We start from the raw sequence: 25,775 nt of genomic DNA on the forward strand, positions 1-25,775 counted from the left end.
AGTTTAAAATCAAATCAAACAAAATAATCAACCTTGTAATGTAATCCTGATTACATTACAAGACAGATTCATCCTACCAAACGTAGCTTAATGGTTATACTAATGGAAACTTGAGACATATTTCATACAACAATAGTATGCAACATCATTCACAAAGTCAATGTGATCACCTTTATATACCATCAATATATACCATATCCAAATTCAGATGACGTCCATTCAAATCACATGCATATAATAATAATAATAAAAATAATAATAACCAATTTTTTCCAACTTAATAATAATTTATAAATCACTAATAATCTATAAAATAAAAGGGTTTACAAAGTTACTTAAATAGGACAACTAAATATAATAATCTAATTAATAGCTAGAAACTCTCTTCTACAATAGATATATTCTATGCTATCTAAGCTCAGAGTCAATACAATCAGTATTAAAACTATTATTACAAAAAAAGAGTGCAAAATTCTTGACCATTTTGAAAGTCTTTAATACAAATTAGACACTCTTTGGTAATTCATCCAACTAATCTTATGTGTAAATAGATATAGAAAACATCTGTTGGTCCCGGTAGCGGTCGACTAGAGAGGGGAGAATAGCCTTGTAAAAAATGAACTTTCCTTGAACTTTTATAGCGTAATTTAATATAATATACTTGCATAAATAGAATTAAGAAATTAAATAAAAAAAAAGAGGCACAATCGATTTACTTGGTTACAACCAGGAAAATTGTTAATCTAAGGAAGTTAAAAGCGTACTAAAATTTTCTTTCAAGCGGAGAAGTCTCTTTACAGCAATTTACACACTCAATTATAGAACAGAACTCAAGAAGATTCAATTACAAGTTTTATGTTTTTTTAATTAACATCTAACATGTAAAGTTCGTCATCCAAATTATCTTTAAAAATATCTATAATTTTTAATATGTTAAATAAAAGATTAAATAATTTAAATTTATAAATAATAGAATTTATAACATATCAAAGTTTTAGCATACTGAATTTTCAGTATACTAAAATTTTGATACATTATCAATATGATTTTAGTTTTCGATACGGTATATGATATACTTAATGGTTACACCAACGGGAAGTTAAGACATTTTATACAACAATAGTATGCAATGTCACTCACAAAGTCAATGTGATCACTTTTATATATCATCAATACATATCACATCAAAATTCAGATGATATCAATTTCATGTTATTATAATAATAATAATAATAATAATAAATATAACTAATTTTTTTCTAACTTAATAATAATTTATAAATCACTGATAAACTATAAAATAAAAGGTTTACGAAGTTAACTAAATATGACAACTAAATTCAGACGCCATCCATACATATCACTTGCATCTAATAATAATAATAATAATCAAAATTTTCTAACTTAATAATAATTTCTAAATCACTGATAAACTATAAAATAAAAGGGTTTATAAAGTTAACTAAATATGACAACTAAATAACTAAATATAATCATAAAGTATTACGTACCTACAAACTCTCTTCTACACATTAGACGTATTTTATGTTATATAAACCGTGAGTCAATACAATAAGTATCAAAATTATTATTACAAGAAAGAGTGTGAAATTCTTAACTATTTTGAAAGTTTTAAATGTAAATTACACACTCTTCGGTAATTTATCCAACTGATTTTCTGTATAAATAGATATAAGAAACATCTAGATCTCATATTGTTGTAGTCCCGTTGAAGAAGGTATTTGTGGCTGCTATATTTGGAGTTATAGCTTGAGGTGCATTATGCGATCAAATGCACCTCTAAAATAATGTCACTATCAGACGGAGTAAAAGAACTATGCAAGTAGCACCTCCAATATATAATGGATTATAATGAAAAATACTTATTTTCATGGTTAAACAATAAACTGCCAAAAACTCCGGCAATAAATGATAAGATGAAACTACAAAATAAAATTAATGTATAAAAATATATATATAATTATAATATTTAGAAAATTACTAGCAATTAATAATTTTTTTAAAAAAAATAACAAGATTAACTATAACATTCAGTTTTTAAATAACATTTAACATGAAAAGTTCGTCATCCAAATTATCTTTAAAAATACCTGAAATTTTTAATATGTTAAATAAAATAATAACTAATATAAATTTATAACTAATAGAATTTTGAACGTACCAAAGTTTCGGTATACTAAAGTTTTGGTATACCAAAATTTTGATACACTATCAATATGATTTTAGTTTTCGATATGGTATATGGTATAATTAATGATTGCACTAATGAGAAGTTGAGACATATTTCATACAACAATAGTATGCAATATCACTCACAAAGTCTATGTGATCACCTTTATATACCATCAATACATATGACATCTAAGTTTGGATGCCATCCTTACCTATCACATGAATCTTATAATAATAATAATCAATTTTTTTAACTTAATAATAATTTATAAATCACTGATAAACTATAAAATAAAAGGGTTTACAAAGTTAACTAAATATGACAACCAAATAACTAAATATAATCACTAAGTAATATCTACAAACTCTTTTCTATTTAGTGATCATATTCTATGCTATCTAAGCCAGAGTCAATACAATTAGTATCAAAACTATGATTACAAGAAAGAGTGCAAATTTCTTGACCATTTTGAAAAAATTCAATATAAATTACACAATTGTCTGGTAATTCATCCGATTGATCTTCTATGTAAATAGATGTAGGAAACATTTAGATCTTATGTTGTTGTTGCCTTATTGAAGAAGGTATATTTACGACTGCTATATTTGGAATTGTAGGTTGAGGTACATTACGTGATCGAATGCACCTCTAAAATAATCCCGCTATCACATTGAGTAAGAGTATGATGCAAGTGTCCACCTCCAATAATGAATAATAATGAAAAATACTTTGTTTTATGGTCAAATAGTAAACTACCAAAAACTGCATCATCCAACAATAAATGACTAGAATAAACTACAAAATAAAATTAATGTATAGGAATATTTATAAAAAAATTATAATATTTAGAAATTGCTAGCATATAATAATTTTTTTTAAAAAAATAACAAGATGATTAACTATAACATTCAATTTTTAAATAACATCTAACTTGAAAAGTTCGTCATCCAAATTATCTTTAAAAATGCATGTAATTTTTAATATGTTAAATAAAAGAATAACTAATATAAATTTATAACTAATAAAATTTTTAACATACCAAAGTTTTAGTATACTAAAATTTTAGTTTTCGATATGGTATATAGTATATAGTATTATATTTTAGTATTAATATAACATACCGAACCAATTATAAGCACACATAAACTAATATGGTTATAACCATAATTACTACAATAACTATAATATAAGTTAAAAAGAGAATAATGTTTGTCTATTTTTCCGGCTATAGATGACCAAAAACCATTATAAAATAAAATTAAAGAATACATCAAAAAATATCAAAATTACTAAAACTCATAAAAAATAATAATAAGTTCATTGGTGTAACATGTAACACAATTTTAATAATATGATTATATTCTAAAATAATATTAAATCTGCAAATTTTCTCATCTTTATCTAAGTTATTTTTAAGATAATTGCAATTTATATCACTTTTAGACTAGCTAAAGAAAAAATAACTAATATTAAATTTATTTAGTAAATTAAACCAATCTAATTATTGGATTAAAAATAATCATAAAGATATTTGTATCAGAATAAACTTTTTAACTATAGAAATAAAATTATATACTCATGTAATCCTAATCTCACGGATCTCTCAATCATCCTCAGCTCATAGTGCAACTGCAAGCAACCTTGTGATTTCCGCATGGCTATGATCTAGAGCTGGTTTAGTATGGTAAATTAATACTTAAATCTCATATACTGAAAATTTTAATATACAAAAAAAAAATGATATTGATACTTTACTAAAATTTCAATATATCAATTTTCAATAATTTATGGAAATAAACTGGATGAGAATGCTCACGAACCGTGGATGTACTACCACGCGTTATAGGTTAATCAGATTTAGTAAGCCTAGCTACGGATTTGAGAGAGATCCGATTACTCAGAAAGGAATATGTCGGTGGGGCCATATATGGGAAAATGGGATTCTCTTGTTTTGGATAAGACAGATAGGCTATCGCTGTGTCAAGTTTCGCTATGGATGCGTTCGGTTGACACGTGTCTTTTTTTTTTTGGCTTTATCCTTCCATAAGAATATTTATTAATTTGATAAGAGGATTGCCTTACTTATAAAAATAGATGTTCTTTTTTTTCTATTGAAACATAATTAATTATGAAAAGTTAAACTTAATTGAGAGATAGATTCTAATTTAGTATGAAACATGTAATTATAAAAGGAAAATATCGAAAATTTTAATATATTATATATATATTAATATTATACCATATCAAAATTTTTAATATCAATATCAAATTTATAATTTTATTTAAAATCTAAGTTTGGATGCCATCCTTACCTATCACATGAATCTTATAATAATAAAAATAATAATAATAATCAATTTTTGCAACTTAATAATAATTTATAAATCACTGATAAACTATAAAATAAAAGGGTTTACAAAGTTAATTAAATATGACAACTAAATAACTAAATATAATCACTAAGTAATATCTACAAACTCTCTTCTACTTTGTGGTCATATTTTATGCTATCTAAGCCCAGAGTCAATACAATTAGTATTAAAACTATGATTACAAAAAGAAGTGCGAATTTCCAGACCATTTTGAAAGTTTTTAATATAAATTACACACTTTTCTGATAATTCATCCGATGGATCTTCTATGTAAATAGATGCAGGAAACATCTAGATCTTATGTTGTTGTTGCCTTATTGAAGAAGGTATATTTGCGACTACTACATTTGGAATTATAGGGTGAGGTACATTACGCGATCGAATGCACCTCTAAAATAATCTCACTATCACACTCAGTACGATGCAAGTGTCACCTCCAATAATGGATAATAATGAAAAATGCTTGGTTTCATGGTCAAATAGTAAACTATCAAAAATTGCATCCTCCGGCAATAAATGACTAGAAGAAACTACAAAATAAAATTAATGTATAGGAATATATATAAAAATTATAATATTTAGAAAATTACTAGCATATAATATTTTTTTTAAAAAATAACAAGATGATTAACTATAACATTCAATTTTTAAATAACATAAAGTTTGTCATCCAAATTATCTTTAAAAATACCTGTAATTTTAATATGTTAAATAAAAGAATAACTAATATAAATTTATAACTAATAAAATTTATAACATACCAAAGTTTTAGTATACTATTAAAAAGGCTATAGATGACCAAAGACCATATAAAATAAAATTAAAAAATACATAAAAAAAAATATGTAACACAATTTTAATAATATGATTATATTCTAAAATAACATTAAATCTGCAAATTTTCTCATCTTTATCTAAGTTATTTTTAAGATAATTACACTTTATATCACTTTTAGACTAGCTAAAGAAAAAAATAACTAATATTAAATTTATTTAGTAAATTAAACTAATCTAATTATTGGATTAAAAACAATTATAAGGAGTTTTGTATAAATTGAAAAACTTTTTAACTATAGAAATAAAATTATATACTCATGTAATCCTAATCCCACGGACTTCTCAGTCATCGTCAGCTCATAGTACAACTACGAGCAACCTTGTGATTTCCGCATGACTATGATCTAGAACTGGTTCAGTATGATAAATTAATACTTAAATCTTATATACTGAAAATTTTAATATACAAAAAAATGATATTGATACTCTACTAAAATTTCGATATATCAAAACTTCGATATATTGATTTTCAATAACATATAAATTGTATAATATTTATAATCAAGTTTCGATGTCGATACAATACACTGAATACCGTACTAAAATAGTCGATAGATCAGATTTTTTCCTTTTTTAAGTTTAAGTATGAACATTATATACTAGATTAGCATAATGTCACGAGAGTAAGTATTTTGATGAAGAAATATCAAATAATGACATCAATTTTTTCATTAGACTACCTTGTACTGTAAATTTATATTCTCTACAATGTACATATCAATATGAAGATTTAACATATTCAAAGGATATTTATTCTCATTGACAATGTAATGAAATATTTCTTATGATTAAATGAAGTTATTATAAAAATAAATAAATCCAATTACCCTCTTTGACTAGCCTTGGGTGATCGGTCCGTAATTTCACCTTTTTTCTTTTAGTGCCCCCAGGGCGTAGCGCAGACGGTGAGCGCATGATATCTCTGGCGTAATGGTCAGGGGTCGATTCTAAGGAACTGACGACCTGGGGTTTACCCCGCTATACGCCTATGGTCTATGTATCTGCATAAATCTCCCTCTTGTTGAGAACTTCTTTTAGCGAAAGTTATTGTTTACTTTCTCGTGTTAGACAACGAAAATATTTCTTCGATTTGTTTCCACTAAACCTAACTTTTGCCTAGTTATCGAATCTTTCACCTTGGACACATATCCTCATACCATAGTGCCCACCCGAGATTGATCTCGCAAAACTTTTATTTCGAAAAAGATAGCTCAACACCTTAACTCTTCTTCTCGTTTTGGCCAATCATCTTCCTCACAATCAATGGATATCACTCTCTTTTTGCCTTCTTTACCCTTAGAAACTTCACCCCTACTTTTAACAAATATCCATCTATCTATCTATCTATTTCATCGAAAGTAAGTCACTCGCATCAATTGAGATATCCTCGGTTACGATTTGGGGAACCCAAGTCAACCCCACAAACACTTGTTCTTGTTGAACCTAACTCTCTATGGAGATATTCCAATCCAAGCTTTCACTGTCACTGGCTGTGTGCAGATGGAGATCGATAGCAGAATCTGTAACAGAAGCTGGCTGGTGACTGCTGACCTTCAATTCATGTCACAGTCTGGAAACTGAACACGAATCATCCAAGAAAAAGCATCTGTGAAATTCTCGATTATTTATTATGAAATTACAGTACCCGTTTGGTTCGTGATCTTCTTGAATTCTTTGTTATTTATATTGTGATCTTATGAAATTACAGTACCCAGTAGGGTTATTGAAGAATCCAACTTTTTTTTTGTTATGTTCTGTTCTTTGCCACTGGTGATCGCTCTGTTCATGGACTGGAACAATTGGACTTTGATTATGTGCACTATTTTGAGATGCCTGGAATTGGTCGAGGATGATTGTGGTGAACGATTAGGAGCTCCAGTTTACTCTGGGGAGCTGGTAGGGATGCAGGTGGAAGATGGAAGCGCCATGAATGATCTGGTTTTGGTACGCCGTGCCGTGGTGAATCTGGTCGAGAAACATCCGGTTGTTGCGCTCGGATTCGTCGTTTGCAGCAGCGCTTCCATTGCTGCAGCTGCTGCTGGCGTTGTTATTGTCGTCGTCGTCGTCGTCGTTGCTGCCGTCACCGGCGGCGGCGGGGATGACGGGGGAGGCGGTGTTCCAGTGGAGGGAGAAAAAGGGGTGCCACAAGGGGAAGGTGAGGTTGAGCTTGGTTCGCGGCGCGACGGCGAGGTGGGCGATCGGGTTGGCGGGCAGACCGACCTCGGCGGCGAGAAGCCCCTCGAAGAAGGTCTCGTCGTTCGCCATCAGGGCGTTGTAGTTGGTCGGCGCCGGTCGGAGCTCTTCCATCTACCCGCCCGACGCGGCACCCGCGACGCCGCCATCCTCAGAAGAGGGCCTATCACCGATGCTGCCGGTGTTGCTCTTCTTGTAGATGCGGCACAAAACCCAATCATCCAGCTACAACACAACACGACAAATCGATCAATCGAGCACCCAAGAAGCAATCGAGTGCGATTAAAATTTTAGGGTTCTACCCGGAGCGATCCGCCCCTTTCTTGTTGGCGACATGGGGAGGTCCGCTGCTCCTGTGGCAGTAGTGGTCGTCGACGAGACGGTACTCGTGCATGATCCAGTTGGTCTTGACGCCCTTCGGCGGCTTGCCGCGGTAGAAGACGAGGCCCTTCTTGACGCCAACCTTGACCTGGCTCCCGCCCGAGGTCAGTATCGGCTTGTCGGTGCCGGTGACCTTCCAGTATCAGGATGTCGCCGCCCGGTCCGGCCGCGCGCCGTTGGGATACTTCCGGTCCCTAGGGCTAAAGAAGTACCACTCTTGCTCCCCAAAACTGGTCTTTCCTGTGACAGTAATAGCGATCGTTAACGGTTGACCGAGCAAATCGAGCGAATGGGAGTGGAAATTGGAGACGAGGAAGGGGACGGGGTAACCTGGGAGCTCCCAGGGATCAAACTTATAGAGATCGACCTCGGTGATGATGGCGACGGGGAGGGGGGCGGAGGCCGCCTTCTTCTTGAGGTAGTGGAGGACGAGCTCCTCGTTTGTGGGGTGGAAGCGGAAACCCGGGGGCAGACGAGGATGCGGCGGCGGAATTGACGGCAGTGGCGGCAACGGTGGTTTCACGGCGGCGTCAAAGGCGGAGTCGGTGCTCTGCATCTCGATACAGAGCGAGAGGAGGAGGGTGACGGCCGCGAAGGTTTATAAAGGCATCGGGAGGTGGCCCCGACAAGCGGCGCGAGTCGTGCTAATGCGGACTCCGGCTGAGGGCGTGGGGACCACGGCGAGTACGGGCGGGCGAGGACGGTGTGATCAGGATGACGTCACGTGACGACTCGGGTGCCCAACGAACGTGACAGGTAACAGTTCGATTACGCCCTCGGATTTCTAATTATTCAAATATCCCAATAACGAGTGTTTCCTACTTTCTAATGGGCCTCTAAAGTATCGAACAGGCCCAATTATAAATGACCGTCCGTCCAATTGAAGCCCACGCGTTAACCAAAGGTCAATCTTATTGATAAAAGTCAAGCTTTACATTTCAATTTAAAGGATAAATTAAAAGTGCAAAATGAAAAAGGCAATCATAAGAAAAAGGCAATCATAAGTAACAGTTATATCAAGCAACGCGGCGGGCAGATTTAAGTGTTCCACGTGGAGCAGAGGAGATTATCTAGACCGTTTTTTTGTTCCAGAGCATGACCCCTTTAACCATATTAGTGGGATCCCCATTAATGTACCTACAGGAACCAACGGGTCTCCACGTGGAGGCCCAGTTGGCGGCGCTCCCGACCCGCGGCATGGCTTTGACCTTGTTGGAGACGTCAACGTTGAAGCTGGCGTCGCAGATGGTGCCCTCGCTGTCGACCCGCTGTTCATCGGCCTCATCTTGTCCATCGGATGCTCGAATCTCCTCAGGCCTCCCACGCTGTGGAACATGCAGCCTGAAAAAACCACAATTCACTCGCCGGATCAGTTTCATCGTTCGGTTTCCTTTTCCATATCAAGTATAAATAGGGAGCTCGTGAAATTGTCACCGGCGGGGAACGGAGCGTTAGACTCGCCGCAGCCGCCCTTCACAATCTCCACCTCGTCGCCTATCACCAGCAACCCGTCCGCCGCCACGCCCCAGTACAAAGGCACCCCGCAGTCGGAGCTCTGCCACCAGAAGTAACGCCCAAATTAAGAAAACACACGTACGCCCGTTTAATTTCTAGCTAAAATCAGTTTGCTTACCAGGGCGGCGAAGACGGCGCCGGTGGTGTTGTCGTAGACGACGAAGGCGAAGCTTCCGGCGATGTCCTTGAGGGCCTTGTCGGCCTGGTAGGACCCGCGGTCGCGCAGCGTGCGGTAGAGCTCGATCACGAGAAGCGCCTCGTCAGCGGGCTTACTGGAGAGGCCGTACTGGCGCACCAGCGAGGTCAGGTTGTGAATGCTCCCCACGAACACGCAGTAAACATTGTCGTAGCTACAGAACAATCTGCAGAGATACACCAAAATAGAACTTTAATTTCCGTTTATTTCAGATGATTTACGTACGATGTCAAAATCTCTCGTTTCGGGAACCTTCGGTGGAGGAAAGAGGGGCGGGGAGCGTGGGGACCGATGGAGGCGAGGGTGGCGCCGCCGGCGAAGGTGGTGCAGAAGGAGACGGCGGGGTGGGCGGCTTGGAAGTGGCGGAGGATCTTTTCGCGGCTCTTGGCGCAGCGCTGCTGGAGGCCGGGATCCGGAGAGACGAGCTCCGTCGGACGGCGAGCGAAGGTCTTGCGGAAGACGGCCAACATCTCTGTTTCCTCCAAAGGAAAAGGACCGGGAATGGATTTATGGAGTTGAGGATTGGGAATCGGATGATTATTTCATTATTTATAGAGTTTATGGATGGATTAAAAGGATAATTAATTTTGTTAATATAATAATTTATGGAAATAAATTGGATGAGAATAATCAGATTTAGTAATCCGATTACTCGGAAAGAAATCGTCGGTGGAGATATATGGGAATATGGGATTCTATTGTTCTAGATAAGACAGAAAAGTTGGCGCTGAGACCATCTAAGAGCATCCATAATGTTATAATTTTATAATATTCATCATCTTATCAAAGAAAATTATAAAATCCATTGTCACATATTTATTATAACAATATTTTTCTTTCACCCACATGTCTTTTAACATTTACACTCATTATTTATGGATCACACAATTCACTCAATCATTTTAAAATTATATCATATTAAAAAAAATATATTTTAAAATATTTAAATTATTTTTAATTTTATAATTCAAAATTAAAAATAATTTCGCTGTGGATTCATCACATGCTGTGTCAAGTTTCGCTGTGAATACATCCTTGACACGTGTCTTTTTTTTTTCTTTATCCTTCCATAAGAATATTTTATCAATTTGATCAACAGGATTGCCTTACTATTAGAAATATAATATTAACTATTTTAATTTTGTCAAGTGAAATAAATTAGTCAATTTTTTATATATTGATTAATATCTAAAAATCCCAAAATAGAGGAAGATGGATTAAAAAATTGATGTTCATCGTAATTGGTATTTTTTTTTTTTTTTTTTGACAAACTGTATGAGATTTATAGTATATTAAAAATTTAGGATACAATATGATGTCAATTAATTGATATTCATCTTAAGTTTAGTTTTTTAAGAATAATAAAATAGTAAATAATAATTTTTTTGAAAAATGTGGGTCGTGCAAAAATATGAAACGGTTATTGACAGTTTTTTTTTTTTTAATAGTGGAGAGGTATATAGGATTTTTTAATTTTTGACATAGTGTGGATAGTAGAGTAGCTAAGATTTTCACTCAGGAGGGGTAAAGTAATAGAATCGGCGAATGATGACGGTGATGCTGACAGCAAACAACGTGTCGGCTAAGCGAAATGAATCAATTAAGTAAATTTCACTTCAATTAAAAGGTATTTTTTTATGGAGTATCGGTGAAGTGACGACATTAGCCAAGTGAACACAACGACCATACAACAAATGATAGTGACGATGAAAGCAATCGGTGTCCGGCGATAGCGACTTGGGTTATAACGGTAGCAACATGTCGTGAAAGATTTTGTGGGTAAAATTAGAATTAGAAAAAAGAATATGAAAGAAATTATACGAAGAAAAAAATGACAAGAGGAAAATAAAAATTCGGGATTAGAGGAGGAAGAAGAAAAACGGATAAAGAAAAAAGTTGACCTGGGAAAAGAGGAAAATAGATTAGGTTGAAAGAGTTTTAATTGGAATTTTTTGCTAAAAAGATGAGAAAGTTTTAAAATTCATGACTATATATATATTTTTTATTTTTTTTCATAATATTAATATTTTCCTTGAATTTTAGGAGGTACGATCATATCCCTTAAATCTTATATAACTACGTCTTTGAGTGTAGATGTGACAACGAATAAGCTCTTTAAGAGTTTCAATGCGTGTGGAGGTCCTTGGTACAATACATTATATAATATAGTTTATATATATATATAATTCTCAAAGTCGCTGTCGCACATTGTTAAAAAATTAAAAATATTTTAAATAATAATATTTATAATATTTTTATAATATAATTCAATATAAATATATAGACTCATTTATCCTACAATTTCTTATATAAAATTATTTCTCTTTTCTATTAAAACTATTTTTTTAACTCAATTACTTTAAAATTTTCAATATAAAATTATTCTATCTTTAACTGTTTACTTGTTAGTTTTATTTTTTTTTATTTATTCAATATTTAACTCATTGAATTTATAAAAAGAATAGGTTTAATAATAATTTATTAAAAATAATAAAAAATAACATATAAAAGATGATATTTTTAAAGAGCTAGTTGGGTTAAACAAGCCCAAACTTATAGGGTTCAACATGCTAGCCAAGCTAGGCATATCAAATTGGATGACAATTTAATAAGTCATTGTTTGGCTAAACATGTCAACCGTATTTATTCATGATATATTTCATCTCTGTCAAATCCAACATAAGTTAATGCAAGTCGATCATCACCAACTCAAACAAGTACTCCTGTATCATAAGTATGATCATTTGTCATTACTTTTCATCTATCATATTTTTACAAATGGGACAAGAGGTGTCAATTTGACAGTCAATTATAAGTTAATCATATAATTTATTTTTTTTCATATAACTTAAGAAGGAATTATAAAAATTATCTGAGATGAATATAATTACTTTTTTTACTATAAAAGTGAATGGAATTGGAGGAGGGAACAGGGTCCCATCTAATGAGGTTATGTACGTCTTTGATGAAGAGCTTGGCTCTTGGCAAAGTACAAAGATCGTTGTTATCTGTGTTATAATGCTGAAATATGGAATTAATGGGAGAAGTTACACATTCATTGTACTATGGAATCAAATCAAGTTATTAGTTAGTCTGAAATAAATGCTGAAATATGGAATTGAAAAAAGTTACACATTGCACTATATAAGGAATCAAACCAAGTAAATTAAATTAGAAGAGACTGATTGATCAATTTACTTTCGAGAAAACCTACCGATGAGATTTGTCCGCCAATCAGGTTAATTATAATCAGCAGCTCCATTGCCCAAAACAAATATATATTCTTTACTGTTAACCATATATAAATAAATTTTATCGACTCAGACATCAAAACATTCAAGATAATAAGAGTTTAGGGTTTAGTAAATAAGGAATTGTAAATTGATCAACAAATCTATCTCATGTACAAAAACAATGTTCATTGTGAGTTCGATCAAAGTAAATAAAAATAAAAGAATAAACAATGAGAAAATGTTCATGTCATCAGCAATTATTCCGGCGTTGACGGCTCGGACGGGAAAACACAATTAAATTCGTTAATATTATACAATATTTTTCATATTTGATTTCTACAAATAAATTCCTTAACTTCCCCCTCAAACAATCCAAATGATTTAAAATACATCTTAGCATGGTCATAACAAAATATACTCTCGAGTTTAAAATTAAATAAGCAAGCTAGAAAATATGATAACTTTGCTTGGATTAGAAAGATGATACTTAATAGAAAGGTTGTAATATGTTTACTGGGCATCTATTGTATAATGCAATACACTATACAAAAAAAAAAAAAAAACCCTGCAAATAACAATGACATTCCCGACAGAATTCAATTCGATCGGTGATTACCGACTGAATAAAAATCAATCGGACAATTATCGACGGAATTAAATTCCGTCGGTGATTTCCGACTGAATTAAATTCCGTCAGATATTACCGACGGAATAGATATTTTAGTCGGTATTTACCGACTGAAGTTTATGTTCAGTCGACAAATCCTATACGGGTTCGGGTGTTGATGTTTACTGACGGAATGTTATTTCCGTCGGTAAATACAGTATTTGGGCGCTCCAATTCGATGAGTGCACAGGGTTAGAAATTACAGACGAAATACCAATTCCGTCGGAAATTACCGATGGAATTGGCATTCCGTCGGCGGTTACCGACGGAATTAAATTAGAGTAAAAATTAGGGCACGGGTCCAACTTGGTAAGTGCACAGGGTTAGGGTTTACCGACAGAATGCCAATTCCGTCGGAAAGAACCGACGAAATTGTCATTCCGTTGGAGATCACCGACGGAATTGGAATTTCGTCGGTAAATTAGAGTAAAAATTAGGGCACGGTTCCTCTTTCCTCTTCGCGCGAACTCGATCTCGGCCTCTCCTCTCCGCATCCTCGGCGACCGACAACCAGCAATCTCGGCGTCCAGCCTCGTGTCCTCTCCTGTTCTTGGTGATCAGCAACAGGCGACTCTGGTATGCTCCTCTCCTCCCTCTTCTCTTCTGTTTGACGCGCACGTCACCTACTATGCCGGCGCCTGCTCCCCAGGCGCTTGCTCGCTGCAAGTCGACGCCGCATGCCCCTGCTCGCGGCAGCCGACCGCCGTAGGGCCGACCGCGGCAGGTCGGCCGGCGCAGGCCCCTGCTCGCGGCAGCTGCCACAGGCCCCTGCTCGCAGCAGCCGCCACAGGCCCCTACTCACGACAGGCCGGGCGCCGCAAGCCCGTGCTTGCGGCTGGCCGCAGGCCGGGCGCCGCAAGCCCGTGCTTGCGGCTGGCCGCAGGCCGGGCGCCGCAGGCCCGTGCTCGCGGCTGGCCGTAGGCCTGTGCTCGCGGCTGGCCGCAGGCCCGTGCTCGCGGCTGTCCGCAGGCCCCTGCTCGCGACTGGCCGCAGCCTCCATGATCGCGGCTACCCGCAGGCCCCTGCTCGCGGCTGACCGCAAGCCCCTACTTACATTTCATAAATTAGATTTGTTTTACTTGCATTATCTTTTGTTTAGTAGACTTAGTTTCATTATATGTATTGTTATTTCATTTAATGAGCTTGGATGCAACAACATAGAATTTTGGTAATATGATACGTAGATCATGAGATGAAACTGAGCTCATAATGTTTTATTAGGTAACAATGTATATGAACAAAACTTGGATGTACAATCGATTAGAAAATGGATTTTTCAGTGTTGATTTTATTGCTGAAAGTCATCCAGAATGTATGAATGGTGTCGAATTACGATGTCCCTGCAGTCATAAAAATATCAAAATAGAGCTTTCCGTGATGAGGATACCGTAAAAATGCATTTATGCAGAAATGATTTTGTGCCAAATTACTACAATTGGTACTATCACGGAGAGCCTTATTTATATGAACCAATTGGGCCTTCTGGTGGTTCGTCATCTGGGACAACTGTTACCACTCCTGAAGCATCAACTAATATTGATATTACAATGCAATCAATGGTTAATGATGCGATGAATGAAGTTGATTATTCCAATATAGATGAAATACCAACACTTGAATATCAACAACTATATGAGATGTTAAAGGCTAGTGAAAGAGAAATGTGGGAAGACATTCCTTCCGGTCATTCACAACTATCCGCTACTGCAAGATTATTGAATATAAAAGTAAAATATTATTTTTCTGAAAGATGTTACGATGACAAAATTTATCTTATAGCTTACAATGTTGGCTGTGCACCTGAAAGGTAAATTCAGCAACTAAGATTTAAGAATACATAATCAGCAACAACTAATGAGATATGTGAAAATATGTCATAGAAAACTGCTCCTCATTTTGATGAGTTTGGCGAAATGAGAGGTGTCAGAATTAAAAGAACCACCACTGCTAGGTCCTGTAAGTGAATAAATCATGTCCTCTCAAGACGGTGCGATGATTAAGGCATGGGGTGTTGCCACATGAGGTGTTTGGATCAAAACTCAGCGCGTCCAAGCAAACCTTCTCTCATGCCTTGGTCACTTGCACTAATGGCTAGTAGACACTCGTGATTTATCTCCTCCGTGTTGACCTAAGAACGGATTAGCGGGGGCACTGGGGGTGAGTGAATCGTCTTTTTTGCCACATGCAAGTGAATAAACCATGGATTTACAAATCCAAAAAAAGAATATAAACAGGAGCACAGCATGTAGACAATTACAAACAACATAAACAAATTTCCTCAAGAATTGAGAATCTACTATGTGAATTTAGCACTTCAACAGCAGGACAAATGTATTCAGTATAACACAACCCAAGAGCATGATATGTCACCTCAGTGGTATTATGACCAGGGTAGTCATGTTCTTCAAGCCGAATGCAAAAGTTTAGCTTAGAGAGGAGAGGTATACCTGGAAGAGCAACATAGAGAAAGTAGCACGCCCATGGCGCGATGTGCTCTCCCCTCTTTCTTGAAGCACCTAGAAATATGTAACTTAAAATTTTAGTTGAATCATACAAAAAAATACAATAAAAAAGTATCAATACAGAAGATACTGAACTGAGGCAAAATAATGGCAATAAAATCATAAAATGCATAAACAGAAAAGTAAAATAATGAGGGGAGGCAACACAACTGCTGTAGATGAAAGAGTGAGACAATTGCCAATAACAATTGCTGCTGGACCTGGTTGCCCAGCGAAAAAAATAAACTACCAATCCAACAACTGCAGCAGTGACAAGAACCTTCAAAATGCAAGAAAAATCGCATGTGATAACAGACTTCTTTGCAACAATCCATTATATTTCAACAGCTCAAATAACACACCTGAGAGGAACCCAACCCAAAGACGTATTTCTTCATTGAGCTTAGTCTTTCAACAGAAAGCTGCAACAAAAATAAAAAATAAGGCATATCCTCAAACAAGTATGACACGAGATCAACCATTAGCATGTTAGCAATTGATGAAAAATAGAATTGAGACACTACCTCGAGTCCAATATTGAACAGCAAGAAAACAACTCCAAATTCAGCAATGGCCTTTGTCCCATGAACATTATGAGCGTGAAGGAATACAAAGAAAGTGTTTCAATCAACTTAGTTATGAAAGACCAATTTGATACAAGGCACCAAGCAAAAGACATTGTTTTATCTGAGACAACCACCATTAATAAATTTGTCAGTAGAAGGTCCTCACAGACTCAGCACAAACTTCAAGCATTGCACCAACAGGACAGTGCTGGGCTTACCTCCAGGTATTTTCTGGAATGCTGGTACAAAGATAACACTAGCTAGCAATAACCACAGCATGTCAAAGAGGGAGGCTTCTTCTTCGTTTATCTGAAAACATAAGTTAAGATTAAATATTTACACAAAATATTTATTTGTGAATGGTTAGTGCATTTCAATGAACTCCAAAAAATTAAATCAAATTTAAATAGATTATATCTGTAGTTAAAAATGGCATGCCTCTTGCTGAGGTAAGAGTTGAATAAGCTTCTTTAATGTTTTAGGGATCTTCCTTTTTGCCCGCATCATAGACTTGGAAGATGAGGCAACTTCCTCGATGGTGATTATATCTGGCTGCTGAAGCAGTTGTGAGGTCCTTTCTGCTCGACTACTTATAAAGAAAGCCCTGATACAGTAATGAGAAGAAAGTCACTAAACTCTGACAAATTATTTGCTCATAAGAAAGTAGAATGAACTAGTATTACAGAGTATGCACTAGTATTACAAGTCATATCACATCCTACAAGAGAAAAAAGTAATCAAGAAGAAAATTCCATCAGTTTAAGAAAAAACACTAATTAACTAAATGCTTTCATAAGAATAATAGCATAGTGTTCAAGTTTCAGTTATTCAATGAAATGATGTGTTTGTAAAACCACATCATACAAACCAAACAATTCCATCATACTTTCAAGGCCAAGAATGGAAACATAACTATCGCAAGTTCTTCTACATAATGCAACATACTAACAAAGAGATGATAGCAACTATATGTGGAATTGTTGATTTACTATACAATAACATGTGAACCTAGTTGAATAGATAACTTCCTAGCTCATGTGCTTCCTAGGACACAGCTGGTGCTACAGATTAAGATTTACTATATGTCTACATGGAGGAGCATCACAATCATGCCCAATTTAAAAAAAACATCTATCTTTTATTTGTTTGTAATAACCAATCATGCATCATGTTTGCTTTTGGAAGATAGATAATGTTGGAGCAATCTAGGTGCCTTATGTTTTGATGTTTGGGCAAAGATTCAAGTTAGGTTTATTGTTGTATTTGATATGCATTGTGAGTGTGCAAGATACAGGTACAACAAAGAAAGTCCAAGTGTGATCTTGGCAAAGGAGAAAAGCCCAAGAGGAGTCTTGGCGGTGTAAGTTCAAGTATGTAGTCTTGGCAACGTAAGTCCAAGTGTGACTTGGCAATGGTTGAAGTCCCGGATGTGAGGAGCCTCTTGGCAAAGGAAGACCCGGCAACTAGGACAAGGTCAAAGGAAGCTCCAGAAGGCAAGCCGTGAAGGATGGGGAGACATCCGAGGGACGCGAGGCTGATGGAGGAGGTTAAAAGGTTAGGTCTAGGTTGGTCGGGCAAAGACAAATGCTGAGTGAATGTACTAGGGCGGTCAAAATCTTAGGATTAGGGTTTTACCAGTTGACACTAGTCCAGGGCACAGAATATTTCTGTGTTCGACGGCTACGAAAATAGAGGAAGACCTGACAACTAGGACAAGGTCGAAGGAAGCTCTAGAAGGTAAGGCGTGAAGGATGGGGAGGCATCCGAGGGACACGAGGCTGATGGATAGGGCTGTAAAAAAAAACAAGCCGAGCTTTGGGGTGTTAAAGCTTGTTTGATAAGGTAACCAAGTCGAGCCGAGCCAAGCCGAGCAAAGCTTAAAATGAACCAAGCTTTTGAAATAAGTGTTCAAACTTGGCTTGGTTTATTTTTTATGAACTTGCGCTTGTTTGAAGCTTGGCTTGAGCTTGGTTCATTTAGATGTTATCAAGCTCTCAATTCAAGCTTGGCTTGAGCTTGGTTCGAGTTTGGTTCGTTTAGATGTTATTAAGCTCTCAATTCAAGCTTGTTTGATTGTTTGAAACTTTTAATTGTTTGATTGGTTATTGAGCTTGATAATTTAAATTTATTTATTTATTTATTTTATTTTATTATTTATTTAGCATATTGAAAAGAGTTTTATTAATAAATATAGTTCGTTAACATTGTTCACGAACATTAACGAACTGAACACATATGTGTTCAAGCTTGTTTGTTTAGTTTAACGAGCTGTTCAAGCTTGTTTGTTTAATAAATCTTATGTATATTGAACAAACATAAACTGGCTCTTACCAAGCCGAACACCAAGCTTGTTCACGAACGCTTGATTCATTTACATCCCTAACTGATGGAAGAGACTAGAAGGCTAGGTCTAGGTTGGTCAGGCAAGGACGAATGCTGAGTGAATGTACTCGGGACCAGTCGACTAGGCCAGGGCATAGAATATTTTTGTGTTTAACAGCTACGAAAATAGAGGAAGACCCGACAACTAGGACAAGGTCGAAGGAAGCTCCAGAAGGCAAGGCTTGAAGGATGGGGAGGCATCCGAGGGACGCGAGGCTGATGGAGGAAGCTAGAATGCTAGGTCTAGGTTTGTCGAGCAAGGACGAATGCTGAGTGAATGTACTCGGGGGTCAAAACCCTAGGATTAGGGTTTTACCAATCGACTGTTGGACCAACCGATTGAGCCAGGGCACAGAATATTTTTGTGTTCGATGGCTGCGAAAATAGTAAACCGGACCGTAGCAATTACTCTAGCAATCGACTGGTGCACTGTAGCAGTTGACTGGTGCATTATAGCAGCTGACTGATATAGAGTCGTTGGCAGAAGCGCGGATTCTGTGGAGTACCGTTGGCCAGCACCAGTCGACTGGTGCAAGGACTAGTCGACTGGTAATGGTAAAATCAGCTTGCTGATTTCCCTAAGCTCTTTATAATGGAGCTTGGGATGGCTGGCTTTAATGACGAAATTAGTGGTGGTTAACCCTAATTAGAGTCTCTAAGTGTTTTAGTGATCTAGTGTGGTCTTGTGCAAATTGTGGTGAAGTTTCTCCACCCATAAGGAGCTACGTGAGCTAGCCGAGGATTGATCCACCGACGGATTGAGGTTTTATCCACCTTACGAACACGTTGTGGAGTAGGAGTCCTAATTTCTGAACCACGTTAAACGAATGCGTATTTGTTTGCTTTCTTGTTTATTGTTTTCTAAGTTAGCTTTCCTTTTGTTTGTTAGTATTTTTGTTTCCGCTGTGACTAACAATTGTAGGAAGCTATTCACCTCTCCTCTAGCGGGCATCAAGGTCCCAACAGATAATTGTTTTGCAAGACAATTAGTAGAAGCTATTGGTAGTACAATCAAGTTACTTTTTTGCATAAGTAGAGTCCTCAAAAGTTCCCACATGATTCAGAAGCAATACCCGGAAAAATGCATCAAATTGCAGCTCTATGCTCCTCATTTTTAATACAAGATTTCTCTGGCAAAAGGGAACTTTGGATTGAAGAGATTAGAATTGAGCACAACTATAGGCTAAATAGCATGTAATAGAATCCTGAGTGGCAAAAGTTAATAAATTACCATGAAAAAACTCACCCCCATGCCAACAAAAGGTCAAAAACCATCCCAATAAGCAACTTGGGCACTTGGTTCTTTGCAAAATTAACAAGTCCATGGAAGACAGATGCAGGTGTGAACTTTTCATCTTCTATATCAAAAGAAAAGAATGATGCAGAAAAAAATCTTGACGACTTCTTTAACAATGCCTTGGAGGAATAAAGAGATGAAGGGTTATCCTTAATCAAGTCCTTCTGTTGTTCCTGTATCTTAGACTTCAACTTTTCCAGCTCCATATCACTATCTTTGACAGAATCCAAAATTTGTTTTCCATTTTCTTGATCTTCTACCAGCTATATCACCAACTAAGACTTTATCTCTTTCAGCAGTTCCATTGTCAATGGTAAGTGTAGATAAGTCCATCATAGAATGTGGCTCTTCGTTGACTAACTGGTTTTGAAAAGATAGTGATTGCTGGTCAGAAGCATTAGTAATAGATATGACTTTCTCAGCTCTCTGTAATGCCAACTCTGCATCATTAACACGTTGAGTAGCCTCAACTTCAAAAGCCACTGCTTTTTCAGCAAGAAGCATAATGTTCACCACATCCTCCTCAGCCTTTAACGATGCCAACTGAGCTTTCTCAGCAATCTCACGTAACCTGTCTACTTCTTTCTGCAGTTCCGCTTTCCTTATTTGAATATGTGTTCAATGACTCATTGCAGCTTTCCAAGATTTCCTTACAGCTCCTGATCTCTTCTTCAGCAGACAAATGTGCTTGTTTGTTGTTACTATTACCAGAAAGTCCTGTCGATATTCTCTGTTCCAAATGAGAATCAATAGATCCTAGTGCCAGCTGATGCCTAGCCTCAGCCATCGAAAGTGCCGTGGTAGCTTCCCGAACTGCTTCTTTGGCAATATCCTCTCCCGTAATGATATCCTGAATGATGGAAAGAGCAGAATTGACATCATCCTGAGTAGGTTCAGCTTCATCTTTCAAGGCAATTGCTATCTCTGATACCTTCAATGCCTTCTCCTCAAACATGGCACTGCTAAGCCTAGCAGCCTGCAACTCTTTTGATACCTTCTGTAGCAACTCCCTCAGCTCATCCAGCTGACAGGCGTCCTTTTCCTCTACCAGTGGACTAATCGACTTAGAATCGTAAACATGCTCTACTTCTGATTCCTCCATAGGAGACTCGTGTTCATCTACTAATTCACCTCCAATCACATCAGTATCCTCTCAGCTAACACCAATATATGCGATGGAATCGTTGGAGTGATTATTCAATAGCATGGGCCGCTTCAAAAGTTTCCTATGGTTAAAGAGATCGCTTCCAGAAACTCTCCTCTTTTGCGAGTCCGCGAAATCTCTCCCATACGCTCCCCCTCGAACGCAACGAAGCTCGCAAAATGAACCACAGAGTCGCGAACTAAATAGCGACTCCGACCTCTGTATGCGAACTTCCAATAACCCAAACCGATGCCACAATCGTGCGCCGTCGACGACATCCGAACGCCACAAGCTAAATCCATTCTAGGCTGCCGGACAAGCAAATCTGGCACCTCCCCCGCCTGTGGAACAAAAAGAAACCCCAATCATGAGCACAACACTGCCAAGACAACCCTCCCCTCGCAGAAAGAAAAACCACAATTAAATCATCCATACCAAACTCGGCCACACTTTCTCGCAAAACACCGAATAAGAAAGATCAAAGCCCTCGGCACGGGATGAGAGCAGGAGCGATGGCGGAAAGCGTAGATTCCGGCGGCGATAGTTCAGGAAAAGGCGGAGACTGCGAGTGGCGACGATCATCGACGGCGGAGAGGCAGAGTGCGTCGGCGGCAGGAGATCATTCGCCGCCGCGGGTGCCACGCGACGAGGCGGCGTCGGAAGTTGATGGAACGCAACGGCCCCTCGCTCCTCGAGAGATCGGATTCGGATATGGACTTCGAACCCGATCCCGAACCCGATCCCGAACCCGAACCCGAACCCGAATCCGAACTGAATCCGAATCCATCAAGTTGATGGGAAAAGACAATTTTATTTATAAACAAATAATAAAAATTATAAGGGCACCGTCATTTAACAAATCATCATATTGATACCCTTTTCAATTAACGTCAAATGAATACCATATTTAAAATAAACTACTCAAAATAATCCTGGATTAAATTTTAATATTTATATTGTAGCAACTAGTAGGTAATTTTTATACTATGTAGTAGCTAGCTACAAGTTGCTACATGTCATTATAATAACTATCTATTAATTTTTACATAGTGGATTATAATTAGATAATATTCATTTGAAATATCATAAATGTAGAGAGTTCTTCTAATTTATTTTACTCATTGAAATATTATTTTAATCATATTGTCACTCTTCGATAAACAAAATCAACATAAGTTAATTGTTGTTATAGAAGTTAATAATTAACTGTTACACATGGTTAAAATCCTCTTGCTCTGTTTGTTGATTGAAATGTTTTTTTAATAGGTTATCATTATTCAATAAGTAAAATCAACATAAGATAATGACATTATTATATAAGCTAGAAACCAACTGTTACATATTATAATAACTATTTACTATCTTTTATACAGTTGATCGTAATATGATAATATTTATTTGAAATGTAATGGATATCATGAAGTTCTCTTAGTTGGTTTTACTCAATTAAATATTATTTTAACCAATTTATCAGTTAACAACCAATTATTATACGTTATAGTAGCTACTTGCTATCTTCTATATATAATCGATCGTGATCAAATAATATTTGTTTGAAATACAGTAACTATCATGGAGTCCTTTTAATTTATTTTATTCATTGAAATATTATTTTAATTAAATTATCACTCTCAATTAAGAAAAATCAACGTAAGATAATAATACTATTACAGTAGTTAATAATTATTTATTACACTCTATAGCAACTATCAATCAGCTGCTACATATTATCGTAATTATCAACCAAATGCTATATATTGTAGCAGTATTTACTAATTGTTATAACCTAAATTTTAAAATTCAAGGATATTTTGGGTAATTTATTTTAAATGGACATCTATTTTATGTTACTTGAAAAAGGGATATCCATTCAAATGATGCATTTTATTTTTTCTAAAAAAAATCTTATTTATGTAATGTAATTTTTTATTGTTATAAAAAATATATTTAACATACTAACTGAAAGTAAAAGTAAATGCTTAATAATGTTTATATAAAAAAATTTTAAATTATGAAACTGAGCACTATATGAATTTATTTATATTTAATTAGCTTTAAAAAATTATAAATCAAATAAGTTTGAAATGGAAAAAAAAATTCTCCCGTGTGTTATTATGAAGCCTCTAAAGTATCGAACAGACTCAATTATAATTGACCGTCCGTCCAATTGAAGCCCACGCGTTAACCAAAGGTCTATCTTATTGATAAAAGTCAAGCTTTACATTTCAATTTTAAGGAAAAGCAATAAATTAAAAGTGAAAAAGCAAAAGGAAATCATAAGCAACACAATAATATCAAGCAACACGGCGGGCAGATTTAAGTGTTCCATGTGGAGCAGAGGAGATTATCTAAACCGTTTTTTTGTTCCAGAGCTTGATCCCTTTAACCATATTAGTGGGATCCCCATTAATGTACCTGCAGGAACCATCCGGTCTCCACGTGGAGGCCCAGTTGGCGGCGCTCCCGACCCGCGGCATGGATTTGACCTTGTTGGAGACGTCAACGTTGAAGCTGGCGCCGCAGATGGTGCCCTCGCTGTCGACCCGCTGTTCATCGGCCTCATCTTGTCCATCGGATGCTCGAATCTCCTCAGGCCTCCCACGCTGTGGAACATGCAGCCTGAAAAAACCACAGGATCAGTTTCATCGTTCGGTTTCCTTTTCCATATCGAGTATAAATAGGGAGCTCGTGAAATTGTCACCGGCGGGGAATGGAGCGTTAGACTCGCCGCAGCCGCCCTTCACAATCTCCACCTCGTCGCCTATCACCAGCAACCCGTCCGCCGCCACGCCCCAGTACAAAGGCACCCCGCAGTCGGAGCTCTGCCACCAGAAGTAACGCCCAAATTAAGAAAACACACGTACGCCCGTTTAATTTCTAGCTAAAATCAGTTTGCTTACCAGGGCGGCGAAGACGGCGCCGGTGGTGTTGTCGTAGACGACGAAGGCGAAGCTTCCGGCGATGTCCTTGAGGGCCTTGTCGGCCTGGTAGCATGGTTCGTCGGAACGGACGTGGAACGGCTGGAACGGCCGTTCCGGCACGGGAACGCCCCACAGCGTTCCAAAGTTCCGGTATATAACGTGGGCTGCTTTGGGACGTCGTTCTCCGGCGTTATAACGGCCGGAACGCCGGAACGGAACGGCTGGAACGTTTAGAACGCCTGGAACGGCCGAAATGTTTTAGCAGTGAGGGAGGGAACAGGCGAAATGTTTCAGTAGTGAGGGAGTGGCGGACGGACGGCGGCGACAGGGAAAGCCGAAGAGGGAAGAGAGGCGCGAGCGATGACGGCGCTTTAGGAAAATAGAAGAACGGGACTTGAAGAGAAAAATGAAAACAATTTCGGACAAAGGAAGAGAGAATGAGAGATGAGGGATTAAAAAAACAAAATCACCAGCTTTACCACGTGGGATCGTTACCCACAGTGTCCATTTAGTGGTTGTCATAAAATACTATATATATATATATATATATATATATATATATATATATATATATATATATATATATATATATATGTCGCGCCGCGACCGTTCCGTGAAATGATATTGGAACTGGAACGATAGAGCCCGTGACAGTTACCGCGACCGTTCCGACGAACCATGCCTGGTAGGACCCGCGGTCGCGCAGCGTGCGGTAGAGCTCGATCACGAGAAGCGCCTCGTCAGCGGGCTTACTGGAGAGGCCGTACTGGCGCACCAGCGAGGTCAGGTTCTGAATGCTCCCCACGAACACGCAGTAAACATTGTCGTAGCTACAGAACAATCTGCAGAGATACACCAAAATAGAACTTTAATTTCCGTTTATTTCAGATGATTTACGTACGATGTCAAAATCTCTCGTTTCGGGAACCTTCGGTGGAGGAAAGAGGGGCGGGGAGCGTGGGGACCGATGGAGGCGAGGGTGGCGCCGCCGGCGAAGGTGGTGCAGAAGGAGACGGCGGGGTGGGCGGCCTGGAAGTGGCGGAGGATCTTTTCGCGGCTCTTGGCGCAGCGCTGCTGGAGGCCGGGATCCGGAGAGACGAGCTCCGTCGGACGGCGGGCGAAGGTCTTGCGGAAGACGGCCAACATCTCTGTTTCCTTCAAAGGAAAAGGACCGGGAATGGATTTATGGAGTTGAGGATTGGGAATCGGGTGATTATTTTATTATTTATAGAGTTTATGGATGGATTAAAAGGATAATTAATTTTGGTGATATAATAATTTATGGAAATAAATGGGATGAAAATCCGATTAATCAGATTTAGTAAGTTTAGATATGGATTTGAGAAAGATCCGATTACTCGGAAAGGAATGTCGGT

At 37.2% G+C, this 25,775-nt stretch overlaps 1 protein-coding gene and 3 pseudogenes across 1 annotated transcript; all 4 read right to left on the bottom strand.

Annotated features, from left to right (window-relative positions):
- Positions 1-7,066: 7,066 nt before the first annotated feature.
- On the bottom strand, positions 7,067-8,540 carry LOC121983379 (annotated as a pseudogene).
- Positions 8,541-9,047: 507 nt separating this feature from the next.
- LOC121980170 lies at positions 9,048-10,158 on the bottom strand (annotated as a pseudogene).
- A 5,938-nt stretch (positions 10,159-16,096) lies between these two features.
- On the bottom strand, positions 16,097-21,872 carry LOC121980171 (annotated as a pseudogene).
- Positions 21,550-25,545, bottom strand: LOC121980172. Its single transcript, XM_042532133.1, has 7 exons — positions 25,328-25,545; positions 25,082-25,241; positions 24,379-24,462; positions 24,184-24,300; positions 23,833-24,081; positions 21,914-22,249; positions 21,550-21,819 (listed from the first exon to the last, which is right to left on the bottom strand). The coding sequence occupies exons 1-7, from the start codon at positions 25,543-25,545 to the stop codon at positions 21,550-21,552; spliced, it is 1,434 nt and encodes a 477-aa protein (XP_042388067.1).
- Between the last annotated feature and the right edge of the window lie 230 nt (positions 25,546-25,775).

Source organism: Zingiber officinale, chromosome 5A (genome assembly GCF_018446385.1).
Source record: "Zingiber officinale cultivar Zhangliang chromosome 5A, Zo_v1.1, whole genome shotgun sequence".
Lineage (NCBI taxonomy): Eukaryota > Viridiplantae > Streptophyta > Magnoliopsida > Zingiberales > Zingiberaceae > Zingiber > Zingiber officinale.